This window comes from Rattus norvegicus, chromosome 1, assembly GCF_021556685.1.
Source record: "Rattus norvegicus strain SHRSP/BbbUtx chromosome 1, alternate assembly SHRSP_T2T, whole genome shotgun sequence".
NCBI classification, from domain to species: Eukaryota; Metazoa; Chordata; class Mammalia; order Rodentia; family Muridae; genus Rattus; species Rattus norvegicus.
In genome coordinates, this window is record NC_141534.1 from 259,507,776 (window position 1) to 259,533,171 (window position 25,396).

The 25,396-nt window shown below is 52.8% G+C and overlaps 1 protein-coding gene and 1 long non-coding RNA gene across 5 annotated transcripts in view; one reads left to right on the forward strand and one right to left on the reverse strand.

Annotated features, from left to right (window-relative positions):
* Positions 1–25,396, reverse strand: part of Sh3pxd2a (SH3 and PX domains 2A) — a 206,258-nt gene that overhangs the window by 16,201 nt on the left and 164,661 nt on the right. For 2 of the 4 annotated variants that reach the window (NM_001415946.2, NM_001107606.3), the window contains 3 exon segments: positions 2,383–2,500; positions 7,186–7,269; positions 10,619–10,732. In NM_001415946.2, the coding sequence (NP_001402875.1) occupies positions 2,383–2,500; positions 7,186–7,269; positions 10,619–10,732 (316 nt within the window). 4 annotated transcript variants of the gene reach the window in all.
* On the forward strand, positions 20,055–24,074 carry LOC102552122 (uncharacterized). The gene is made up of 3 exons (XR_015653496.1): positions 20,055–20,418; positions 21,954–22,067; positions 23,998–24,074. It is a non-coding gene; the product is annotated as an uncharacterized LOC102552122 (long non-coding RNA).

The following is a 25,396-nucleotide window of genomic DNA, read 5'->3' on the forward strand; positions in this document are numbered from 1 at the left end:
CAAAACCAAACCAAACCAAGAGCTCATAAACCAAGGCTAGTGGCAAAAGACAGGGCTGACTGAATTTCTGTTGATTGCTCAACTGTGTAAAACAGCTTCCCTCTCTTCCCCACATGGTGTCAAACCTTCATCCAGATCGGCAGCGAGAGCTTGCTTCCAGGCCCAGCACTGGCTGGCCAGTGCTTCCGGCTCTAGGTTGCAATGTCCCCATCTGCTCCCTGGGACACAGCTGGTTCTTTAAACATGGCTCTTACAGACCAGATGTCTGACAACCCCCTACCGCCCTCCCCAGTGTGACCTTGTTCTTGGGAGTGTGTTAGGTAGGAGAAAGGCAACACAGGGGTCCAAACAGAAGGTGGCTCCTCACAGCCCTGTCACTGGGAGGTACACACAGGTGTGCCCAGCTTACACGTTCTTTGGAAGGCAGACATTACTGAACCGAGGCTGGCTCCTGGATGTGACGGGTAGAAGCTGAGGCACAGAATGTCAAGGGTGGAGAGGAACGGTGGGAAAATGTGCCTGGCCTTTCTGTCGCAGTAGCTAAGGCTCAGAAGGGCAAGGCAGTTAACAGAGGGCCTGAGGGAGGCCACACCAGGCCACAGGGCTGCTATCTTGCTATGTGGCAGTGGCAGAGGAAGTGGCTCAGGACTGTGGGATCTCAGTCAGGCGCACGTACGGCCTGGGGTGTCCCAGATCACAGCCCCCTGTGTCCACACGCTGTGTGGATAAAGCCATGTCCAGGTTTTGTGGTACAGGACACAGCAGGCGGAACGATCCTCGCATCAGGGGTGGCCATCAGGGGTGGCCATGTGACTGGGCACAACTTCCTTACAGCTGTTCCCAGCTCTGTGGCAGGACTGACTCCAGAGAGATGCTGGCTGCAGAGGGAACGTGTAGGAGTGTGTGTGTGTGTGTGTGTGTGTGTGTGTGTGTGTGTGTGTGTGTGTGTGTGTGTGTCTAAGGCTGGGAGAGGAAAAGAAAGACAGGAAATGAGGATCAACACACAGCTAGGAATGTTGGGAAATAGCAATGTTTTAAGGAGGTATCTGGCAAGCTTCTTAAGGTAGAACGGGATCACCACAGGGTCCTTTTCAATTCAAGTCCCCACCGGCTAAAAAGGACCAAGCTATAGGGACAGTAGCTGACTAGAAGTAGCCCAGATTGATACTATTCGTTGTCTTAAGACAAACAGACAGACAGACAGTCCTACCGACTGGCCGAAGACAGACCCTAAAATATAAAAGGCGGCTGTGATGATCACTCCTAGGCAAACACATGCAGACCTCCAGCCGGCTGGGAGACATGTCTGCAACCCTTCCACATCAAGCTTGTGGCTCATGGATTTGCAGTTGGTTCCAGCTTCCATTGCTTAGAGAACAGGAGACCAGGACTGGCTGCCTTGGATGACACACGTGTATGTAAGAGTCCCGTGCCACATGACAGGAAAGAAAGGTACATCTCAGTCCTCCAGACCTGACAGGCACCAGGGGAACGGTGACGGGGACATCAATTCACACCAAGGCTCAGTCACCTGTGTCCTCCCTTGCGGCACGGGCTGACCATTAAGACCATCAGACTCTGCTGCTGTGCTCTTAGCCACGGTCGAGGGGGAACTCACACTGATGGATCACAGGCTGCTGTGGCACAGGCCTTTGGAAAGGGACCACAGTGAGTCTAGGACGGCTGACCCCACAGTTCACACAGGAGACTGTTTCTGTTAGCTGAGTTGCAAGCAGAGGAGAGAGAAGCTGAGCAAAATCCCTACGGCTGAATTGCTCCAAAGGAACTTTCTGACCACAAATCCACTTAAGGGAGGTCTAGGGTTGGTAATGGCAGAATGAGACCCAGAGAGTTTTGCTTGCGACACTACTCTAGACACACACCCAAATGAATCCCTCAGCTGAGAAGAACAATGAGGCTCCGTTGGGGAGAGACACCAAGAGAACGAAGAGATCTCACTTGGAGCCCAGCCTTGCATCCAGTCCAGTAGAGTGACTATACCCACCAGGAACATGGATGCCAGAGGTCTGTGTCTGGAGCCTTGCCTATAGAGCTGTGAGCCACAGAGGCAGCCTGCTGGGTCTTGGCAGGGCCTGTGGAGACTGGGGCTTCAGGCTGTCAAGCTGAGGGACAGGCCAGGCAGCCGAGGTGGATGCAGAATTCAGGTGTGCTGAACTCCTGGCTGTGCCTGGGAAGGGGACTGCACCACTGCCCGTGAGCTGAGCCAGCTCCCATCCCTACTGGCTGGGGCTCAGCCTTTGCTCTCAGGTCCTAGGAGGCAACCAGTGAAGCGAGCAGAGCTGGCACTCAGTTATCATCAGCATCTACCTGCCCATCAGCTACTGTGCACTGAGCTCTGTTCCCCAGGAGCCAGGCTCCTACCTGATGTACCACCAGCCTTCCAGGTTCTTTCGAATCACCTCCACAGTGACACCCTTCTCAAAGCCGATCTCGTCTTTGCTTTGGCTGGTGTAGGGCTGCACGGTGACATACTTCTCTTCTGTGAGTGGGTGGGTGAGAGAGAAAGCGCGGTTAGTTGGAGGCTTTGGTGCAGATCCTGTCTCCCGTTCCCCTCTGCCCAGACTGAGCCTGGCTCAGCCCTGCTCAGCCACTAACACGCCCTGGACCAGCATTGGCTTCTCCAGAGAAGAGGAAGCAGGGCTCAGAGAGCAAAAGAGGAGTCACTGGGTTAGGGGGTCACTGCTGTTCCTAGGATAAGCCCAAGCTAGGCAGGATTCCAGGGTGCCAGCAAAGCTTAGGCAGCGTGAAAGCAGGTCCTCCACACAGGGGGTCCCAGAGTTTGGAGGATTCTGTGTCTCCTAGGCTCTAAGTCAAGAAGTTGAGACCAGTGCTAGGTGTCTCCTGAATGCCTTGGGAACCCTAGCATGTGTCCCCTCAGAACATGTCATGTCCCGTCTACACTCCATACTCTGGATTCTAGCCCTGTAAACCTCAGATTCTCTCAGTCTGCCTTCCAGACTGAGGCTTTCAGGAACACCCTCACTGAGCAGCTCAGCTCCCTTAACAGCAGACCATGGTGTTTACCCTAGAGTGTCCATGGAGCGAGTTCTGTCGGAGTGGCTGTGGGGTTTGTCACGGTGTGTGCAACTGTGGCGCTGCTGAGCCTTCACAGGCGGGAAGACGTCAAGGGCCCTACCATGTGCCCCTCCTGCAAAGGCCCATGTTCTATTCTTCCCGTGTGTCTCTGGGGGGGCGCCTCCAAGTTTCCCCAGAGCACTGGAGTCTTCTTGGAAAGAGCTCGGTGGGAAGGCTGAGCAGTCTGTATCCCTAAAGGCCTCTGTTCAGGCTTCCATGTCTGCTGAGGTCCACCCCGTCAGTCCTTGGGAAGCCTTCTGGTAGACCTGCAGCTGACTGGGTGAGGCCACCCACTCTTATGAGACCACCCATTGGATGGTCTGGGGCCCAGGGAGGAGCATGCTGCACCCTCCCCCGTTTGAAGAAGTGGTTATCTGGAGGTGCTCTTGGGAGGGCTGCCCTGAATCCTGCTGTGCTGGATGCTCCCTAGAGGGCACAATGGTACCCAGCACATGACAGCAGGGACTGTTACAGTAGAGTCCTGGACTTGATCCAGGAGGAGGAACGCAGGGATGAACGGGAACTGGGGAGGAGCTTGCTTGGGAGCTCAAAATAGCAGGAGTCTGGCCTCAACTGCCTGCTGCGCCTGGCTCCCAGCTGGACCTTGTTGGGCAGCCTGTCTCGACCTCTAGGAGGCTGTGGGGAGTGAGGAGGGAACTGCAGCACCAACACCCTGCTGTGGGAGGATTCATTCTCCCCTGCATTATCAGGGTACTGTAATGTCTCTGCAGGGCTGATAGCATTCCCCTCGGATAGAGGCAACTGTCCCATCAGCCTGCAGGACGGACCAGGTGGACCACAGGCCATGCTAAAAAAACTGCCCCAAATTGAAAGGTGCATGACAGCACGAGAGGCTGCACGGTGCTTCATCTAACTCTCACCACAGGCCTTCCTCAGCATCAGCTAAGGAGGGCTCTGCTTGGAGCCTGCAGATTCCATCCCGGCCCTGCCCAGGAGGGCTGCCAACACTGCCTGAGAACCTGCCCAGCCAGATTCTGACTAGGGCCCTGGAGAAGTTCCACAGGCTCCAGGCCAACCCTCTGCTCTCCTGCCTCTCCATTTTCCAGTGGGCATGGTAAACCCTGGCCTAGGCAGCGGCTCTAGGGACAGTGCCAGGTCTGGGAATCCAGGGCCTGAGGTCCAGGCGAGGCGAGGCCTGGGCTCCACATTTTGCATTTGTACGGCCAGGCTATTTTTAAAAGCCTGCGGTTCGAGCAGGAAGCTATCAGGAAAGTTTTCCTAGGCAAGGTTGCTTTTGAAGAGAAAAATGACAGCCCTTCTTAGGGGAAGATTAGAGGAGTCCTGCCCTGCTCCATGGCTGAGAACAGGGCCTTGACCATGTATTCAGTCTCTTTCTCTCTCAGATGCCAAGCCTGACCACGGTAGCCCTTTTAAGTGTGTGCGGTGGACAGAGTCCAGGGCCAGCCACTTGGGGCAGGGTATGCAACCATGGGTATTAGTTCTGGCTAATGGTTGCAAAAGACCCCGTACTCGAGGCACTGGGAATGTTATGGTCCCCCAGGTAAAATGCTGACCAGAGGCTCATTCTACCCTGGTTACCATGGAATTCCAGAGAGGAGCTCAGTCCTGGTTCCTAACAGGGCAAGACAGACCACCCCTCTCTGATCGGCTCTTTGGACTGGTGGTTTTCAGCTCTGAGTCAGGTTGACACAGGTGACTTGGGTCTTGGGCCATTCATCTAACAAGTGGGCTGTCCCCCTTACAGGGACCAGTCCCCACTTCCGGTTCTGGCCATCGCCTCTATGGTCAAGGGGAAATGTCTAGAGAAGAGAGTGTCCAGACACGTGTCAAACCGTCCCTGTAGGTAGCTGAATGTGCAGTTGGGTTGGGTCTCTGGACGAGATGCCCCTTTAAGAGACAGGGCTGAGGGAAGAGTGAGGCAGCTAGGGTCTGGTCAGGGCTCCTGGGTTCTGTGATCAACCCATGCAGAGATGATGGCATTCTTAAGCCGGTGAATGAAGGCTGGCCAGGAGGCCGGTGGGTGGGTAGGCTGGGGGAGGTGGACAGCCTGTCCCATTTGGGAGGCAGGGGCTGGAGGCCCTGCAGTTTCCAAACCGCAGAAGCCTCCTCTTTCCAAACACTTTCCCCTCTGTCAGCAGTCTCTCTGCTCCCCTCCCAGCCCCTCCAACTCCTCCAACCCCTCCATAGAGAGGCCTCTGATTCCAGAGGTCTGGCCAGCTGAGGGATAGGGACCAGAGGACCCGGAAGCTCTGACTTTTCTTTCACTCATGGCCCACTGTCGGTTTTCCAGCCGCTGCTCGCTGGGTGGCGCCGGCCCGCTCGCCCGCCCGCCCGCTCTCTGTGAGCCCTCTTTGGCTGCCTGACTTAATAGAATACAGTTCATAGGGCTAGGGCTGGGGCTGGGAAGTTTGCCTGATAACGTTAGCACGTGAAGTTGTGGCTTGCCTTTGCTCAAGTACAGGTGACTGGAGAATTATGATTACTTAGGGGTCTACATGTACCCTTTTGTCTGAATTTACCTTGTCTTCCTGGTATGAGGAGTCACGTACATGTGTCATTTGTGGTTATATGCTGATGTGTCCGGGAGACTTAGTTGTAAGTGGAAATCCACCTGTGACTACAGAACTCAGCTACGTGCAGCAGAGCTTGTTTGAGGACACTTCTGGAATCACCATCCCTGAGTGGTGCGCAGCTGAGTGGTGGTTGGTTGCAGCTGTGATGTTGTGCTAGCCACACCTGTAGCCTGCAGGCCCTTGTGTGGGCCTGTCTCTGGTCTCTGTGAGCTTCTGTGTGGTCATGCAGGCAACAGCACGTCTGGGACTCAGCAAGTGATGGGAGGCAGAACAGGCCAAACCTTTGTCCTCCTTGTGGGATTCTGGGTCCACATCCTATTTGTCTTTGCCATTAGAGTTGGAGGCCATGTTCAACCCTAGCCTCTTGGCACAGTGGTCCCCTACAGTCTCATTTTAGGGTAGCCTTAGCTGTAAATGTGGCCTGTTGCTGCTTCTCCAACTCAGGCCCCCGCATGACCCCCCCAGGGTCCACACTAAGACCGGTCTCTGGATGAGCTGGGTTCTTTATGACCAGTACTCTGAGTCAGCCATTGGCTGTGGCCACCCTGGAGTCCAGACATTCTCTAGCCTGATTCTTGGGGTAGGCACTGAATACACTGTCATTTGGGAACGAGCTTGGAGGGTGAGGGTGGTGAGTCATGGGTTACCCTGTTCTCCAGAGAGGCCTGCGTGCACTGTACACCCGTCTCGGCTTCTAGCTGCACTGTCACCGCAAGGAACACACACTCTGCTCTACTCTCTGGGGGGCCAGGAGAGACTGACCACCCAGCATGAAGGCCTGTACATTGTTTAGGGGTGCATCCAGAGGCTATCCCTCCTATCCCTCCTCTCCTTCTACAAGTTCCTGGATGTTGGGAAGGATCTAAGCCAAACAGTCCTGACTCAGCAAATGTCAGCTTCCCAGTCAGCCCAGGGCCTCCCTGGAGTCCTTGACTGAGCTCCTCCTGAGAGCCTACAGGCCGGTGCTCCTGCTGAGGGATGGCCCTTAGTCAGTGGTGGTTGGAAAATGCTCTGATGCTATGCTAGGTTTGGCTTCTGTGCCCTTCTAGGTTCAAGTGGAGCTGCTGAAGAAAGGCTGTGTGGGCTGGCGTAGCAGCTGACGAGAGAGCTGGGGCTGAGGGAGTCTTTCTGAGTGGAGGAAGTAATGAAGGACAGAAAATGGGAACCCTGGCAGGCACAGGAAGCTCTGACCTCTCTAACACGTGGGACACCCAGGACACACAGGACACGCAGGACAGGGATGGCTTCCCTTTGAGACTTCGCTCATGCCTCTCTTCCCTCCCAAGGAACATATAAACTCATCGTAAGCGCATGTCCCCAATGCCCAGGGCACTAGCAAGCCAGAGCCACCCCTAGGGCCTCATTGATTCCCAAGCAAGGCCCTGTCCCCAATCTGAGCTGCAGTGAACGAGAAACAAATCTGGTCAGATCTGGGTGAGTCAGGAGACCACAGGCAGAGAGCAGAGCAGGCAGAGGAGAGGGTGTTAGTGAGAGACAGGCAGCTGCGGGAGGAGAGGCAGGCGCCCGTGGTCACCTCGGCTGTGCTGCCTGTTGACCATCCCGCCCAGGGTCCACCGGCGATCCAGGCGCCGCAGGTGAGCTTTGCGTCTCTTGGACACTGCCGTGAGAGATGGTGATGGCGCCCACGAACCAAACCGGTGGAGAGAATGGAGATGAGGATGAGAGGGGATGGGGAAGGGGAGGAGAGAGGGAGGTGTGTCCGACCCTGTTGGGTTACCGTGGACCAGACTGAACCGGATCTAGGAGTGGACTGAAGGATCCTGGGTCCTCCCCCTTAGCGATTGGAAGACTTTCAACTGCAGCCCTCAGAGATCCTCCCTGGGTTTGCTGTCTACTCACCAGGCATGAATGTCAACTTGCCACCATGGCCAGGCACCATGTAAAGAAAGGAAGGGTATCCAGGGGGAAAGAGCTCTCCCACTGGGTTTATATCCTATTTGTCTACCAGGAAAGATTTGCTGAACGAGATGCACACAGGCAGGTGCTACAGGCAAGACTCTGTTCCATTAGGTTAGCCTTTCATGTGCCTCTGATGACAAAGACCACACCACCAGCTTCTACTGTTCAAGGCTGCTTTGCCTCCCACTACCCCCGATCCCCACAGATGAGCATTGAGCTCCCATGAGGCCTCAGCCCTGGTCTGCCCTCTCCACTTTCTGCCTTCCTATGTGACTCCTAAAGGAATGAACACCAGACCAGGGCCCCAGAGTGCCATCTTGCCTCACCTCCTCACGCCAAAGGAAGATGCCAGACTGCCTACTTCTAGGGAGGGTGGCTGGCTGGTGGAGCGAGGAAAAGAAACGCTGTCCACACACATGTGGGCCCAAATCCAATAAAACCTCTGGAAATATCGGCTTGCCCTGTGAGGAGAGGGGCCATGCCACCTGCTCCTCTTTACTCTTCTGTATTAAGAGTTTTATTTCTTATTTTATGTGAATGCATGTACGCCCACTGACGGCAGAGGAGAGCATCAGAGCCCCCAGAACTGGGGTCTGAGATGGTTGTGAGCCGCCATGTGCATGCTGGAGGTTGAACCCAGTTCCTCCAGAAGAGCAGGCAGTGTTCTTAACCACTGAGGCATCTCTCTGGCCCTGTAACCTGCTTCTTGGCAGCAAGCTAGGAGTGTAGGCTCCAGCCCAGACCAACTCCCAGCTCTTCCGCCACTGCCCTAGGAAGGCTCTGTAGACCTAAAATGTGGCCAGCGTGCTGCACCTGGGTCCTCCTGGAAGCGTGCAGAGCGGCCCCATGCTTGGTGTGCATATACACTTGTGCACACAGCTCTGAACAGCCCTGGCTGTCCCCTAATTCCTAATCCATCAGGGCCAAAGTCTTCCACAACCTGTCTGTAGCTTCAGCTGTCTTGACACAACTCAGAGTCATCTGAGGGAATTTCAGCTAGGGACTGCTTCAGTGGCCATCATGGTATATTCTCCCTCTTCCTCTCCTTTCTCCCTCTCTCCCTCACTTCCCCCGTCTCTTTCCCGTCACCCCTCTCTCTGTTTTTCGAGACAAGGTTTCACTGTGTAGACCTGACTGTCCTGGAATTCACTCTGTAGATCAGGCTAACCTTGAATTCACAGACATCGGCCAGCCTCTGCCTCCCGAACACTTGGATTAAAGGCATGTGCCACCACTACCCAGCACATGGCATTTTCTTGACTGTTAATTGGTGTAGGAGTGTCTAGCCCACTGTGGGCAGTACCATCCCTAGGCAGTGGGGGGTTCCTGGGCTGTGTAAGACAGCTAGCTGAGCAGGAGCTCGGGCTTAAACCACTAAGCAGTGACCCTGTTTCTGCTTCAAACCTCCTGCCTTGGCTTCCCTCGATGACAGATGACACCCTAGAACTGTAATGCTTGCTAAATGTCACAGAACAGAAGCCTCCCTCACCGGAACAGTCAGGTTCCACTTACTTCATGCAGAATGCCCGTTTCTCTGTAGTTGAGGCCTGATGAGCCCTTTCCTACCTTGTCTGGTTCCGTCTGGGGCCTCTGTTGCTAATCCGAACCTCCCTGCCCTGCTCTGCTCTGCTCTTCCTGCTGAAGCCTTCTCTATCATATACTCCTCGACAAACCCAGAGTGGCCTTCTTCCCCCACAAGCTGATGCTTCAGAGAGGCCACTACAGTGAGGCCCCCTGTATTTAAACTTGATGAGGACAGACATGCGACTAAGCACCTTGTGCCTCTGCCCTTGTAGTCAGACATGTAACATGTATGTCATCGGTCGGGGTAGGTAGCAGGGTTTGCTCCTGGCCTGGCATTGGAGACTTTTGAGCTGTTTTAGTTTTTCTTTTGAAACAGGGTCTCACATAGCCCAGGCTAGCCTTGAACTCCTGATCCTTGGCTTCCACCCCTCAAGGGTTGGGATTACAGGCATGCATGGCTGCACCCAGAGCCAATGTTCTGAGAGGCCCGAGAGGCTTTGAGACGTAGGTCAGTAGGTAGGCATCGAGGTCTGGGGATTGCAGAAAGGTGGTATGGAAGCCAGTTCAGTAGTACAACAGAACCAGGATAGAAGCCGACATAGGTTCAAAGACCCGGGGAGGGGTCTAGCCTCTGGAATCCTGTTCCGAGGTGGATGTGTACTGAGAGTCTTCTCTAATCACAGGGTTGAAATAAGACAAGGGGGGGGGGGGCAACCACCAACAAAGGAACTAGCACCTTGGGGAAGGATGAATAAGGATTGGCCCTGACTGTTCTTTAGTTTGGGCAGCAGGAACGGAGGAGCCTGAAGGTGGTCTGAGCTCTGGGAGGCAGGACCACAGCTCTCTGGCCTTCAGACACAGCCACCTGGGTCATTCCTACCGACTGTGTTAGGCAAAGGACTCTTCCTACCAGGCCACAGGAGAGCAGGGAGCTGGGAAGTGGGGTGGGTGGCTTTGAGGATGGAGGCAATCTCTGTGAAATGCATAGAGAAACACCCAGGAGAATCTCACGGAGCCAGAGCCAGCCAGAGAACGCCTGTGTGAGAACCTGAGCACCCCAGTGTCTGGGAAGCTGTCGTGTCCTGAGCAGGATTATGGAGGAGAACAGCACGCAGCAAGTAATGGTGTCCACCTGACTGACTACTCAGGGTCGGCCATGCCGCAGGAAGTCCAGCGTGGGGCGGGGAGTCTGTGGCTCTCTCTCTCGAGGGAAACCCAGGCTTTCTAGCACTAAGCGCGTTCTCTACCCCAATGGTGTCAAAGCTGAAGTCCACGACCTAAGAGAACTTTCCCTGTTCTAAGCCCCACACGGAGGCTGACAAAGATGGGCCAGGGTATGAGGTGCCCATGTGGGTTGGTCTCAGTGGATGAATCCCAACAGAAGGGGCTTAGGTAAAACCCAACCCACTACAGTAGTTGAGGTCGGTTAGGAAGAGTCAGGGATCTGCCTCCAGGAGGGGCTGGCCTCTAGAGACCCCTTCAGTCCAGCTTTCTTACTGTCCCACGAACCCACAAGCCCTCACCTTCCCCGGTCTTGGAGGTGTTGATGTCTGAGTCGTCTCGTGTGCCATTCTGGGCCTCCAAGTAGGTGGCAGGGACCCAACCTTGCTCTTCAGACGTGCTGACAAACCACCAGCCTGCACAAGGGACAAGAGAGAACAGGCCGTGAGTCCCTGCGGGATGGCGGAGGCAGGCGTGGCCAGAGGGCAAGGCACTGACTCAGACAACCTGGGCATCTGGGAAGTGCCTTGAGCGAGTTACCACAGAAAAGACAAACACTCTTTCTGAGAAGAGAATGAGAGGCCCCTCCCCCACGGTCATGCGTATTTGATGCAAACGTTAAATTAAGTGTAGTGGTACCCCACCCCGGCGTGGAATGCATTGTTCTGGGAGGTGAGGAGGGGAGTTCTGTCCAAGCACCAGGCACCTGCCATCTTTCTTCTCAGCCTCGCTGGAGTTGGGCAGCCTCTGGCTTTGAAAGGCATGGCTGCCTCGCAGAGACTGACAATGAACAGTTTCTTTTCCCTAGCATGGGTCAGCCATGCTCCCGAATGAGCTACTCACAGCTACTCGTGAAGCATGCTGACACTGCAATCACAGTAAGCACGCATGGCATCCTCATGTGACCTCTGACCACCAGGTCACATGACAAAGGCTCATTCATAGCTCTGGTCCATTCACCTGTCTGCGCATTCATTCATGAATCAGTTATGGCATAAAACATCTGAACCCCAGGCCTTGGGACCCCTGGCCCAAGTCTTCAGATGACCTTTACTTGCTCCCTCCCTTCTCTCCTTTGTCCTCCACATAATCCGGCCCCAGGGCTCCTTTCTGTTCGAGGCAGACTCTCTGGGTCCAGTTCAGAATCTCCAAGGTTTCTTTTTGGCTGCAGCAAGTGGCGGACTGAGAAGACACGGGGAGGTTCTCCTAGGCACCCGTGAGCTGGGCTGGACCTGGGATGGTGGAGGAGACTGCTTCACGGTGGTATGAAAACAATAGAGGAAGAGACCCAGAGCTCATCACAGCCGGGCAGCCCTTGGAACAAAAGTCATTCCAGAGGTCTTAAAGTAGGCTCTCTCAGTCTCTTACAACAGGCCAGAGTTGCCAGAGTCTATGGGCCAGCCATCCCCATCCTTGTAGAAGGTTCTACAGTCCTCTGCTTGACGCTCTTCAAAGCCCATTGAGGCCCTGGCCTATAAGCCTCAGAGGTCTGGGTTGGGTCATTGACCCTGGGGTCTTTGTTTCCTCTGCTACTGACAGCTGGGCCAGTTCTCCAGCTCAAATCCCATGACCCAGGGCCCTTGCTCACTGCCCGGTACAGGCAAAGGGTTTGTCTCTTCCAGGGGTGAAAAAGAGGCCTATGGGAGGCTCCTTCCCCATGGCACAGAGCAGCTATACAGCCTTTACTAGAACCTGGGTATTAGGCCTTCCCTCTGTGCTATGCTGTGACAGCAAGACCAGGATACACACACACACACACACACACACACACACACACACACACACACACACACACACACACACACACACACACACACGAACACGAACACCCTCCATGGAGACTTCTCATCTAAGCCTTCTCGAAGGCCCAAAGGCTTCCTGTGCAGCTAGCTAGGCATGAGATACAAGGTGATGGGTCTCTGGGTTAAGGAAGAAGGGAGATTCGACTTTTATGAGAGAACAGTTGAGGCCACTGAGCAATTCAGGACAGGGAGGTGTACTGGTACCCACCTGTGGGAAGAGGGTGGCAGGCAGGCAGGCCAGAGGCTAGACATATTACTCTATTGACACCCACTAGCATTCCAGCCTCTGGGCTGCAGGTGGCTTTCAGGGCAGACAAGCAGACCCACTAAGCTTCTGGGGAAAGAATGGAAGCCGGTGGCTCACATCCTGGGACTGTCAGACAGAATGTGCTTTCAGCATCGTCGAAGACGAGAGCTGGTGGGAGGTGCTCACTCTGAGGCCAAGGACAGGCTGGGGATGCTTACTGGCTGTGGGGGCCTCCACTCATCCTCTGCCTTCCCTCGAATGCTCTGACATTTGAGGAATACATGCTGTGAGTATCTGGAGAAGCCAGAGAGGGTCAGCATTCATGGATAAGAAGAGGGCTTCGCTGACCACCTCTCCTGAACCCGGAAGGCCCTGAGCACCACACGCTGGTCAGTAATTTTATGTCCAAAGAGGTTTCTCTGTCTACTCTTTGCAGAGATTGGCTAGCATGTGTCGAAGGGCTCGCTGCTCACCCATGGAGGGGAGCAAGGAGCACCTACAGAGATGGCAAGGTCACCTACTGCTCCTTGACCCTAGGTTTGAAGTGGAAGCTTCCTCCCTTGTCTGCGGGATTCAGGTGGGCGGAATACTGCGCAGGCTCTAGTATCAATCCTGCTTACCAGGTGGACCCACAAAGAACTCAAGAGGTATTATTACCAACTGGGGGTCACACCTAGGCAGTGTCTACCTAGCTCCATGCAGACTCCCTGGGTTCACTCACACCCATGGTGGCTAGCAGGCCTCTCTTAGATGCCACTGACATCAATCAGTGGCTGTAACTGGGGTTCCTGACCCAAGTCATTGCTGTTTTACTGAGGGGCAAATAGGACCCAGACCTCTGAGCGTGCTCAACTGCCATCACCAGAGCACCCTATGGGGCTTTTAAATGCATGTACTTGTCTATCTGTGTGTGCATGTGTGTGCGTGTGTGTGTGTGTGTGTGTGTGTGTGTCAGAATGGACAAGGGTATACTGGATGGGGGAGGGATGGTTATGCACGTGTAGCCATCTATGTGTGGTTGGGCACATGTACATATGGGAAGGGAGTTAGGTCCACATCTGCACACATCATCCAATTACAGCCAAACACAGGAAGGATGTTCAACTCCTGATATAGGCTGCCTTATTTATTTTATGACTGAATAATGATGCCATTAACTTTCACACTTTAGGGGTTGGGGATTTAGCTCAATGGTAGAGTGCTTGCCTAGCAAGCGCAAGGCCCTGGGTTCGGACCCCAGGTCCAAAAAAAAAAAAAAAGTTTCACACTTTAGTGATGAGGAAAGGGCTAAAACCTAGGGAACTCAACTAGGGCTCTAAGTCTTAGACACTCTAGATGGTACAGGTGACTCCTTGACACACTGGGTCCCCGAATATTGTCACTTACGTTATCCTGGCTTAATATTGCCTAGCTGTGAGACCATGGCAACCTGCTAACCCTTTCTGAGCCTCCGTCTCCCTTCTGATATTAGAGTAACTAATGGGGCCCATCTGACAAGGCTGCAGAGGAGAATCACAGAAGATACTCATGGCTGTGTTGAGCTAATCCCACTGTGGTAGGGCTGCTCATCAGTAAGCGTCGTCCACATCCTATGGATGGCTTGGGGGTAATGTTCTTTCCACACAAGCAGGATAGCTATGTCACCTAGAGGGCCCATGGGGTTAGGTGAGGAGATCCCACTCTGTTGCTGGATGGAAAAATGGCAGGGATTAGTTTCAGAGAAGCCTGAGAGAGCACCCTGTGGGTATGTGGCCTGTGCAGAGCCCCAGGCCGGGGAGTCACCCAAAAGGACAATGCCCGTAGCTGCCCTTGCTCCTCCTCCTTCCCCAAAGTCTTTCCCAGGAATCAAAGGCCCACAGGAGAGGCCTCCCCTGCTTGCTAGGCCTCAAGAACCTCCCTCTTTATCTTAGTCTAAGTGTCAAGGAGACAGAACCTAGAGCTGTGCCTATCATGGTTGCCTAAGGGTGTGAATGTGGAAGACAGGTCCAGCTCCAGGAAGGAGCTGCTCCGGCTCAAGAGCCCGATGCCCCATCTCAGGCCACAGGTATCTTCGGTTCACTAACAGTCTGTCTGGCCAGTTTCTGGGAATAAATTTCAAATCTTCCACATGGAGGCAGGGATGGAGAGGGAGAGGGAGGGGGAGGGGGAGGGGGAGGGATGGGGAGGGAGAGGGATGGGGATGGAGGGAAGGAGAGGGGTGGGGAAGGGGAGGGAGAGGCAGGCAGGCATAGGAAGAGGAGCAGTAGGACAGCAGCTGGGGTTGAGCATGGCTGGGGGGGTGTGATGGCAGGAAGTGATGGGCACCCCCAGGCCACTGCTGTCCCCAGGGTGACCAGGCCACAATGGCCTCCTTAAGTAGGGAGGATAATGAGCTCATTAGTGCTAGAGTGAGGCCAGCTGTATACTATTAGGATGTTAATAAAGTCCTGTGAGGTCACTGCTCAGCCTAGGACAAAGCAGATGGGGGCGGGGGAGGGGAGCCCCTACTGCTTCCTCCCCCTCTGAAACCCTCCCAATCCTTCCAGATGTTGAGATGTGTCTTCCTTAAGGCCCCAGCTCTCCCCACTCTTCTGGCTCTGCTTATCCTGGGACTTGAACACTTCCTAACTGGGTCACTGGCCCCTCTGTGAGCCTCACGGGCATACTAGGATACTAATAACTATATGGGGGGGGGCTCCCCTCCGTCAGAGACACAGCATTGTCAATCATCTGGGATTTTTACTGAGTTCCTGGTACGTGCCAGGCACTGTTCCTGTGAAAGGAAAGGCACCCCCAAGAACATACTGGTCGGCCTCCTCCCCAGTAACCCAGGCAGGGCAACACAGCTGTGAGGCCAGCAGGAGAGGCCTGTTCTCCGGCCTTCAGCCCTGGTGTCAGCCCCTTGACCCAAACCCAGGATTTTGAGACAGACTGCAACTCTGATTTTGGAATTTGAGAAACCCAGCACCTTTAGGTAGATCCAGGCCTTACTCTTGCACCCTATACAGCGTCCCAACTCTTTGTCGCAAGTCTTGCCCACACGAGCTGACACTTATCACTGCAGAGCCAGTTCCTGTGTGGCTCTACCTCTGATCCAGGCCTCCTAAGGCTTCCATTCCCAGGTGACAAAGGCTGTGTCATGGAGCCAGGCACTAAAGAAACTGCAGACATTTTGAGTCTCGATGGTTTAGATTTCGGGGAGCCAGAAGCCTGTCCCTACCAGAATCCTAACTTGCTGCCATAGATGCCCCCTCTGCTGCAGGCCTTCTCCTCTGTAGAGGTGTGGCCTGCCTAGGCACTCCTACCTTTTTCCCTTGGAGGAGGCTTGGAAAAGGTAGGAAAGTTAGGATTAATGAGCATCCCAGGGGAAGTCACCAGCACACACCACCCGGCCATGGCTGAGCTCTACGGCTATGGCTGAGCCCTACGGCCCTGGCCTTGGCTCCATTTCCTTCCTATCTCCTTGCAGCAGATCCAGGGCTTCTCTCTAGAGGGACCCGGGGAACAGGAAATGCAGCCCACTCATACATGCTGTGCCTTTAAGAACAGCGAAAGGCTAGCATCCTAGGGCCAGGCCTCCCCTGGTCAGAAGGCTCTGTCACAGCATCTTCTTGCCAAGACACACTCCAGTTCTCAGCGTGTGGCCTCCACTGTCCAAAGAAAACAGGAGAGGCTCTGGAGCTGGTCAACGGCTCCCCAGTCCCTCCTGTGTACACCCACACTGCGCCTGCCCTCCTGACCCACTCACCTAGTCCTACCCTTGGCACTCACCCTATTTTGTTGTCCAAGGCCCACTCCCTTTCCCCATATGGGGCCTTGAGGCCATAGGGTCCAGAGCCTTCCCAGGGTGCCTGGATTCCAAGACCATGAGCGCAAACTGCCTACATCACCATCTGGAAGGCTCCGTGGAGTCCATGGCAAGGAGACAGAGGTTGGGCTGCTGCCATCGATCCTCGCTTGTACCGCCCACCTCATTGGACCAACCCATGCTTAGGCCAGGGTCTGTCAAGCCCACAGGGCCCTGATGGAGTTCAGCAGTGTTGTGGGTACTGAGAAAGTGGTTCACCTATGAAGCATTTGAAGGCGGAGAGGACGACGTAACAGAAGGTAGAAACAGGTTTCATCAAGAGCTCTCCAACTACATACCGTCTGGGATCAGATCCCAGCCCTGCACTTCCTAATTAATGAGGCTCCTCTGTACAGTAGCCCTAGATAGCACAGCATATGTATAAGGACTAGCTATACCTCCTTATTCTAATAATCTATAAAATCTAATTATATGTTAGATAGAAAGATTTCAAAATAACACCTGATTTCTAACAACCTGCTAAGAGCTAGCCTCCCACTTTTTAAGTGCAAGCCATGGAGAAGAAAGGGCTAGGCAGAAGGCTCTTAGTGTGGGTATGTGAGTGTGTGAGTGTGTGAGTGTGTGTGTGTGTGTGTGTGTGTGTGTGTGTGAGAGAGAGAGAGAGAGAGAGAGAGAGAGAGAGAGAGAGAGAGAGAGAGAGAGGGTGTGTGAGAGTGAGATTTGGTGACGTTGCCGTTTGCTTTTGATCTGGGAAGGTCTCCACTGAAAACATGTGGGTCTGATAAACTGGGCACGGTGGTGCATGCCTGTAACCTAGCAACGGAAAGCAGAGAAAGGAGGATCACAGGTTCAAGGTCATCCCTTGCTGTGTAGTGAGTTTGAGGCCAGCCTTGGCTGCATGTGACTCTGGGAAGGAAGAAAGGGGGAGAGAGAAAGAAGGAGGGAGACAGGATGGGGAGAAGTGTCTATCTGGCAGTGTTTGGGCAGGGAGAGGTGGCAGTGAGGAATGGAGAGTGAAAGACGTCACTGGGATGTGCAGGACAGCAGGGCACAGCCACACACTGGCTGGGCTGTGGAGTCAGGCAGCTTGGCTGAGTGCCACAGGAGGGCCCAGGCAGCTTCTGCCCTGCATGTCTAGTGGCTGACGCGAGGCTTGTTGAAGAAACTGGAGATGCTCAGTGAGATCCGGAGTGAGGGGGGAGCCCCAGGGATGCTAACTAGGCACTGGGTGAAGTTTATAGAACAACCTAACTACGCTGGACAGAGAGGTCTGGGTCCTGAGAGCCAAGACACCTGCTAACCTGGCTGGTTGGGATGTGCCAAAGCCCAGACTCCTGGGCCCTTGAATCTGTTTGATCCCCCACCCGGTCTCTGGGGCTGCAGTGCTGCAGGGGTCCCAGCTGCTGGCCGACATATCTACAGAGGGCTGATAGGTCCTGCTAGATGTTTTAATTAGTGCAGGGCGAGGACATACATGCTGCAATGGTGGCACCATCGCATTTAGAAGAGACCGCCATGCCAGGACCAGAAGCCAGCGGGGAGGGGTCTGAACAGAGGGTAACGACGGGTCAGAATCTAACAAGATGCTAAGAATCACATGGAGAGACGAAAAGACACCGCTTAAGCCAGGGGCCCTAGATGTGCCTTCCATTCGTTCTTTGGACCTGAAGGAGGATGTCGGCTTGCACATGTGGCTCAGCAGTTAGGAGTGTATACCGCTCTTACAGAGAGCTGTGTTCTTAGCACCCAGAGTTCAGCAGCCTAGAACTGTCTATAACTCCATTCCAGGGAATCCAATGCTTCCGGCCTGTGGGTATCTGCACACAAGTACATATACCCCTACACGGAACATCCCCATCCACGTAATTACAAATAAATATCTTGTTATATCAAGGGCCGAGGACATAACTAAGTTGGCAGAGTGCTTGCCTAGCATTCATGAAGCTCTGGGTTCAATCCCAAGCACTGCATAAAGCAGGTCTAGAGGAACACACCTGTGACCCCAGCCCCCAGAGGTAGAGAGGATCAGACGGCCAAGCTCATTCTTGGCTACAAGGAGAGCTTCAGACCACCCTACCCTGTATGAGGCTCCATCTCGAAAAACCAAAACCAAACCAAACCAACCACAAAATCTTAAGATGGAAACGGGGACTACCCTGGGCAAAGGAAGTTGTTGGATTGGCAACAGGAGGGAAAGAAAGGTTCTCCCAACCTGAAACCCTAGGCTGCCCTAGTAATGTGGCTGAAGTAGAACAAGTGCCAGGTGTGGGTGGTGACAGGTGACCCCCCTGCTCTCCTTCAAAGCCCTCCAGCAGCCAGCCGTTCCAGAGACGGCCAACACGAACTTCTCTCCCATCCTGAGGTGAATCCTGGGGATCCAACTCCGGTTTCCAGGCTTATGAGGCAAGCACATTTACCTGCTGAGTAGGCGCACCTTGCCAGCTCTGATGTTTCTATACCTCAGCTTGCAAACTCTAACTCACAGGCGGAACCTGCCCATTTACTGATTCTTCTCCACACCTCTGCTGCCTTCAAGCAACCCAGTCTCCAAAGAGTCAAAGGTGTGGCTTTTATCCCATCAGCCCCACCTCCAAGTTACATCTCCTCTGGGCCATGGAACAAAGTGAGGTAGGGAAGCCCAGACCGAAGAGGCTTTCCAGGGCAAGATCTGTATCCAAGAGTTTTGCCAAGCAATAGTGACTTAGGATCACCATTTCTCAAACCTCAGATATCCCCGCACAACACCACCACTCAGCATTCTATAGCTTGCATATACAAAGACATATGCCACCTACGACGGGGACAATTTCTGAAAAACGTATTAAGGCTTGGCTGTTGTACGGACAGTGTAGAACGTACTAAGTCCATACACCTAAGAAGTCTTGCTTAGTTACCTGAAGGGGCTTTGTGACATGATCAGGAGATGCCACACATGTGAAGTGTATGAGACCAGCACTAACATAGCAGACTGTGTTAGAGTAAATTTAAACCATATAAATGGGAGTACATACTAAAAACATGTTAAAAACTACAGTATAGGGGTTGGGGATTTAGCTCAGTGGTAGAGCGCTTGCCTAGGAAGTGCAAGGCCCTGGGTTCGGTCCCCAGCTCTGAAAAAAAAAAAAAGAACCAAAAAAAAAAAAAAACAAAAAAAACAAACTACAGTATAGTAAATATATGTTAGTAGCATAGTTATTCATCAGTTACATATTATATACTGGGCATAATTGTGTGTGCTGTATTTTTTTTTAAAGATTTGTTTATTTATTATATATATAATACACTGTAGCTGTCTTTGGACACATCAGAAGAAGACATCAGATCCCATTACAGATGGTTGTGAGCCACCATGTGGTTGCTGGGAATTGAACTCAGGACCTCCGGAAGAGCAGCCAGTGCTCTTAACCCCAGAGCCATCTCTCCAGCCCCCATGTGTTGTATTTTCACACGATGGGTACTACAACTTAAATTGTTGAACCAGGCATGGTGGTACACACTTTTGTTTTGTTTTGTTTTTCCTTTTTCTTTTTTTCGGAGCTGGGGACCGAACCCAGGGCCTTCCGCTTGCTAGGCAAGCGCTCTACCACTGAGCTAAATCCCCAACCCCGGTGGTACACACTTTTAATCCCTGTTCTGGAAAGACAGAGGCAGGCAGATCTCAGTTGAGGCTACATAGTAAGACCCTATTCTGAACAAACAAAGCAAACGTGATTTTTGTTGTTGTTATTGTTGTTGTTCCTTTAAGTCAGGGTCTCACTATGTGGCCCAGGCTGTCCTTGAATCTGGGGTCCCCTGCCTCTGCCTACTGAATGAACAGATTCTAGCAGGACAGATTTATCACAGCATCACCAACAGGAGTTACATTTTCCATTATGACATCACGACAATTACGACCACTCCAGCACCACCAGGAGACAGGAACTCTTCAATTCCCTTCTAACCTTATGTATGGGGCCATCACAGTACACAATTCATCGCTAACCAAGCGTTAGGACCTACCTCTGTGGCTGTATTTAGAGCGATTCATCTTTTTATTTCTGATGAATAAACCACTAAGGTAGCCAGCCCCAACCAGGTGGAATAGAGGCTGAGAGAGTTTGACTTTGCTACAAACCAGAGAGGCTAGCTGTATCCTGTTCCCTCCGTTACTGAGGAGCTCCGAAGAGAAAGCCAGTCACTGTGGAACATCAAACCAAGACAGGACATTAAGGAGCCCACCCTGCCCACGGTGTGAAATAGACAGGCTGAATAGAGCCTCTCTGAACTGTAAGGGCTATGCTTGGGTGGATGGGAGGTAGGGTGGATGGGGTTTCAGGGGTCACATCTCCTATCAGAACTGACGCATGTTGCTAGAAGAAGAGGCTGAAGGAGGCGGCGCTGTGTGTAGGAAGAGGAGTCTGAAAGTCCAGGGCTTGCTAGGGTTTTGGGAAGGGGGAAAAACAAACAAACAAACAAGGAGACACAGTGGAAGAGCAAAATACCTTGCAGCAGGACTGGCTCTGTTTTGGTGGCATGGAGCTAAGGCTGTGGATTGCCCTGTGGTTGCCAACTTGGGGTGGGGGTGGGGAGTGCTGGGAAGCATACAGGGTCTCATGAGGGATCCCACCACTGATCTAGCCCCCAGACTTCTGGTGATCTCACTTGTTTTATGTTTGTCTGTTTGTTGGGTTTTGTGTGTGTGTGTGTGTGTGTGTGTGTGTGTATTGTGTGTGTGATTTCCTGAGTGTGTCTTGTACATACAGGTGCCTTGGGAGGCCAGAAGAAGGTGTCACGTGCCCTGGAGCTGGAGTTATAAGTTTACAAGTAGTTGTAAGCCACCCAATAGGTACATGTGCTGGGAACGGAACCTGAGTCCTTTGAAGGGAAGCGAGTGTTCCTTCCAGTTCCTAAGAAGGGCACATGGATGTGTTGGTGTATGACTTCCCTTTTCTCCTTTTGCTAAAACCAGAAGTTTCCTGGCCTTAGAAACGAGTAGGTTTTTACTAAGAGCTGTAGCCTCCCTCCCAGCTGAGCCCAGCCCCTCTTCAATTGGGCAAAAATAAAACGGGGGCAATTGCAACTTTAAAGGCCATCTCCATAAACAAAACAAACCCACTCTACAATTTGTTGAGGGCATTTCTCCCTCCAAATCCTCCTTATTTAATTTCTGGGGAATTTTAAATAGAGGGCTTGCAAAAATTCTGCACCGCCTGACGTCAGCAGCTTTCTGACAACGTGGATTCCTCTGCGTGGTGCGGGGAGCAGCCACCACCGATGCCCAGGCTTTTTCTAGCTCCTTTCCCAGTTGGAAATTGGGAGTTGCTGGTGTCACCCTAGTACACTGTGGGGCAGGAGAAGGTGTCCCACTTGGGGGCCCCCAAGCCCTCAAACAGCCCATCAAGCGATCTGAGCAACACTTGTGATAGTGTTTGCTTCAACTGACAACTTTAAAAAAATATAAATATGCTCTTCAGGACTTCCTGTGCCATACACTGAATGGAAAAGCACTGTCCCGAGTAGAAGGTAACTGGGAAAAAATACACAGCAATGCCTTGAGGTTCTGCAAGACATGGCAGCAAGTTCAGCAAGATACTCGACTAGGTCAGATTTTTCCCTTAAACAAAGGCTCTCAGCCAACTACTGACACTGTAGGAACCCCAGTGAACACTTTCTCCTCGACCCATGTGGACTGAGAGAAAAGAGAGGAGACAAAGAGCTAATCGGCAGGTGTCCAGCAGAGGGGTGTGTGTGTGTGTGTGTGTGTGTGTGTGAGAGAGAGAGAGAGAAACACTGACTTAGTGCTGTGGCTTAACATTCTGCAGGCCCTGGGCTACACACAGCTTGGCCTTCAGCAAACTTTGAGGTAGCCTACAAACTACTTCCTTCTGAAGAATGGGAACAGACCCCTGCCCTCCTTAACCTAGGGCTGCTCTAAGGTAATAGATGTGAAACTTGCTTTGGAAAGTCTCTGGGGTGCTGGAGGATGGGGGAAATTCGGGAGCTCCTCTGCCAGGGTCTTGATGGTCACCTAACCCTGCCTGTCAGAGAAAAAGGATGGGAAGTAACTACCACTTGGCTATTTTCTTTCTCTGTAGCCACATGGGATTTAAGTATTATTCCAATTTTACAGATAGAAAGCTTGGCGCAGACAATTAGCTACATGTTAGTCACAGGCTGGCTACTTAGTAGCGTGGGAGCTAAGCACTAGTATTTCATGGTCCCTTGGGGGAAAAGATTTCTGCCTTGGTCTTTTTGGCCCTGTGGGACTTGCAGTTCTCTCTTGTGTTGGCTTCTCTGTTTCGTCACTGTGTTCAGGCCCTGTCCTTCAAGCCACGCCCTCTGTCAAGTTCTGCCTCCCTCTCCACTGCCATTATGGCTTCCTCTCCTCAGCTGCCTGCACCCTGACCTGAGGTCTGAGTTGACCGGGGCCCCAACTGGAGTAAGAGATCTCCGGGAACATCTTGTTGCTGAGTTTACCGTCTTGCGGAACCCCCAGTCTGGCTTGGGTGTTGGGACAGAGAAGGGGCTTAGCCAGTGTTTATTGAGAGCACAGGCCTCTCCCTTCTCTGATCTAGTCACTCTGGTCCTCTCTGCACAGGCTCAAGATCTCCCATGCTCAGCTGCTGGGGTCCACGTGAGCTGGGGCTGGGCTGTTTCTCCTCAGGCCCCATGTCTCTAGCCCAGTGCCTTCTGTCCTGCTAAAATGAGTGCCACGATTCCTTGGGCAATTCTTCTCCTCCAGCTCCCCAATGCTGGGAAGCCACGGACAGTACCTCCTCTCACTCAGGGAGATCTGACCCAGGGAACTGAAACACAGACTGTTATTGTTGGCTGTCTAAATGGCCCTAGCCATGCAGGAGGCAGACACTCCCATCCATGAGAGCTGGAGCCCCTGCAACCTGGTGGTGAAGCCAGAGGGAACATCTCTACTTGGCCTCTCCTCTCATAGGAATGGAAAATCCAAGTTCAGGGAGGACAGAAGGCCACTCACTAGGGACAGGCCTACTCCCAGGTTAAGGATCCTAGAGGAATCGGGTAGGGAGGAGGTGCCCATCTGAGGAAGCCAGGCAGACTAGCTACAGGCTCCATTGGGACCATATGCACAGGTTCACACACTAGGACCCACAAAGTAGCCCTTCCCTAATGGGTACAACTTGGGACTCGAGTGGGCTGCTGTCCCAGAGACCTGCTCCCCTTACCCCTGAGAACACAAACAGCTCCTTGCCACGGCGTCCTGCCCAGTGCTTACAAAACCACAGAGGGTTGGTTCCTGGGTACTGCACAGCACATGTGAAGGCCATGACTGTTTGGTGTGTACAGCCGAGGTCACATTACTACACTGTGCAGGACTGTGGGGTGATAATCACAGGAAAGGGTACCCTGCTCTTTGCCTGGCATAAAGGTAACCCTAGACCACTCACCCGCCATATGCAAAGGCATCTCCTACTCAGAAAGCAGCAAATCACTAAACCACCTTGCCCTGGGATGGCTATCTTGGAGCCTTTGAGGAGTTTGTAGTAAGAGGCTCTCTGAACTTCCTGCTCCCCCTCACTTGCATGTCTCCCAGCACTAAGTTTGTTTCTTTGGTTCCTGAGAGTCTAATGTGAATGCTACCCCAATGTCAGAGAAAGATCAGGACAAACCAGCTCTACCCCTAGTCCATGCCCAGTTTACTACATACTCTCCACAGTGATTGGCCACACAGTGGTGATTGACACACAGGATTACCAATGAGAGAGACGGCTCTCCCAATACTACCAACACTAGAAAGGAGGGGCATGAGGAATATTTTCTTAGCTGATGAGGAATATTTTCTTAGCTGAGCAATGATGAGTAACTCTGTTTCCTCTTTAATTCTTCACGAAGGTCTTTGTAACACATCTCTGTGCCTGGCACAAGCAGCAGGAGATAAAGGTCTGTGTGAATAAATGAACAAAAGCTTCTAGTGTCTCTCCTGACTACATACCTGTGTGTTTGCTTGGCTCTGGATCGTTCCATTCTGAATAAGGGTGATCAATAAGCTCTCTTCCAGCAGAGAGGAGAGAGGAGGCTGGGGAGGTAACTGACTTAGACTGCCCTCCACATTCTCATCTCTCAGCTGCCAAGATGTCCAGCCAATTCTGACCTCTCAAAGGGGGAACTCCAATCTAGAAATACTCTTCCGTGAGAAGGCCTAGCTAGAGTCTAACAGCAGAATATGGGGAGCAGAGATGAGCTATGAACACCATCCTCTAAATATACTCTGTCAATGAGAGGCCCAAGACACTCCCATCTAAGTTCCTAGCCCTTAGCCACAGCATGCTACAAGGTCATCTCACAGAAAAGAAGCCGTATTGATAATAACATGCAGTGTCTCTGTCCACTTCCTCCTGGCTTGGCCTCTAGCTCAGAACCTGCCCTTGTTGACTTAGATCTTGTCCAGTTCCTCCCACACCCCCGGAACCACATCTACAGGGTAAGATGATGGGATGTCTTCATGGGGTTTGAGAGAAGGAGCTGTTCGGGGCAGACTGGACACAGGTCTAAAATGCTCCCTGTGGCCGTGCCAATGTCAAGAGCCTTTGACCCACTGTAAGCAGAGGCCCTCTGGATTCAAGAGGTAAGTTTGTATTTGCCTATCCATTGAGGCCTAGGATGGTGCTGGCCCTAGAAGCAGAAGGGAGTAAATATTTATAAGGGAGCCAGAGAGGCAAGAGGCCTGGATACTAAGTTTCCTTATGCAAAGCCCACATGAGAGCTAAACTCCCTAGCTCTTTTCCAATAATGGCTGGTTACAATCTTTCTTTGGCAGAAAGGTCCACACAGCCCCCAGGATTTGCTTAGCGCCTGGGCACCATGCTCTCACTCAAAGCCACGGCTCTTGCCACACTAATGCCTAGGAGTGGGTGAGTATCGAGGTTTGCCTGAGAAGCACCAGCTGAGGCAGGGGGAAAGGATGAGAAGTAGCTCCCACCCCTGGGGCTAGGCTAGACCCCAACACACCGTGTGCTAAGCTATAGTCTTCTTTGAGACAGCCATCGGCCCCCTTCAGCACATACTGTGAAAGTATACGGAATACATGCAGAAAATGCCTGGATACTTGGACGGTGAGTGTGTCAGTAGAGAGGAAGTCCCTGGAAGACAGGAATGACTCTGGGAAAGTGGGATTCCCTCCCACCCCCACATTCACCTCAAAGAGGAATGGAGAAGGCAAATTGCTCGGGCCAGTTCCCAGGACCAACACCAACAGAGCTCAATGGAGCTCTCCAAAGCTGGGCCTATGAGA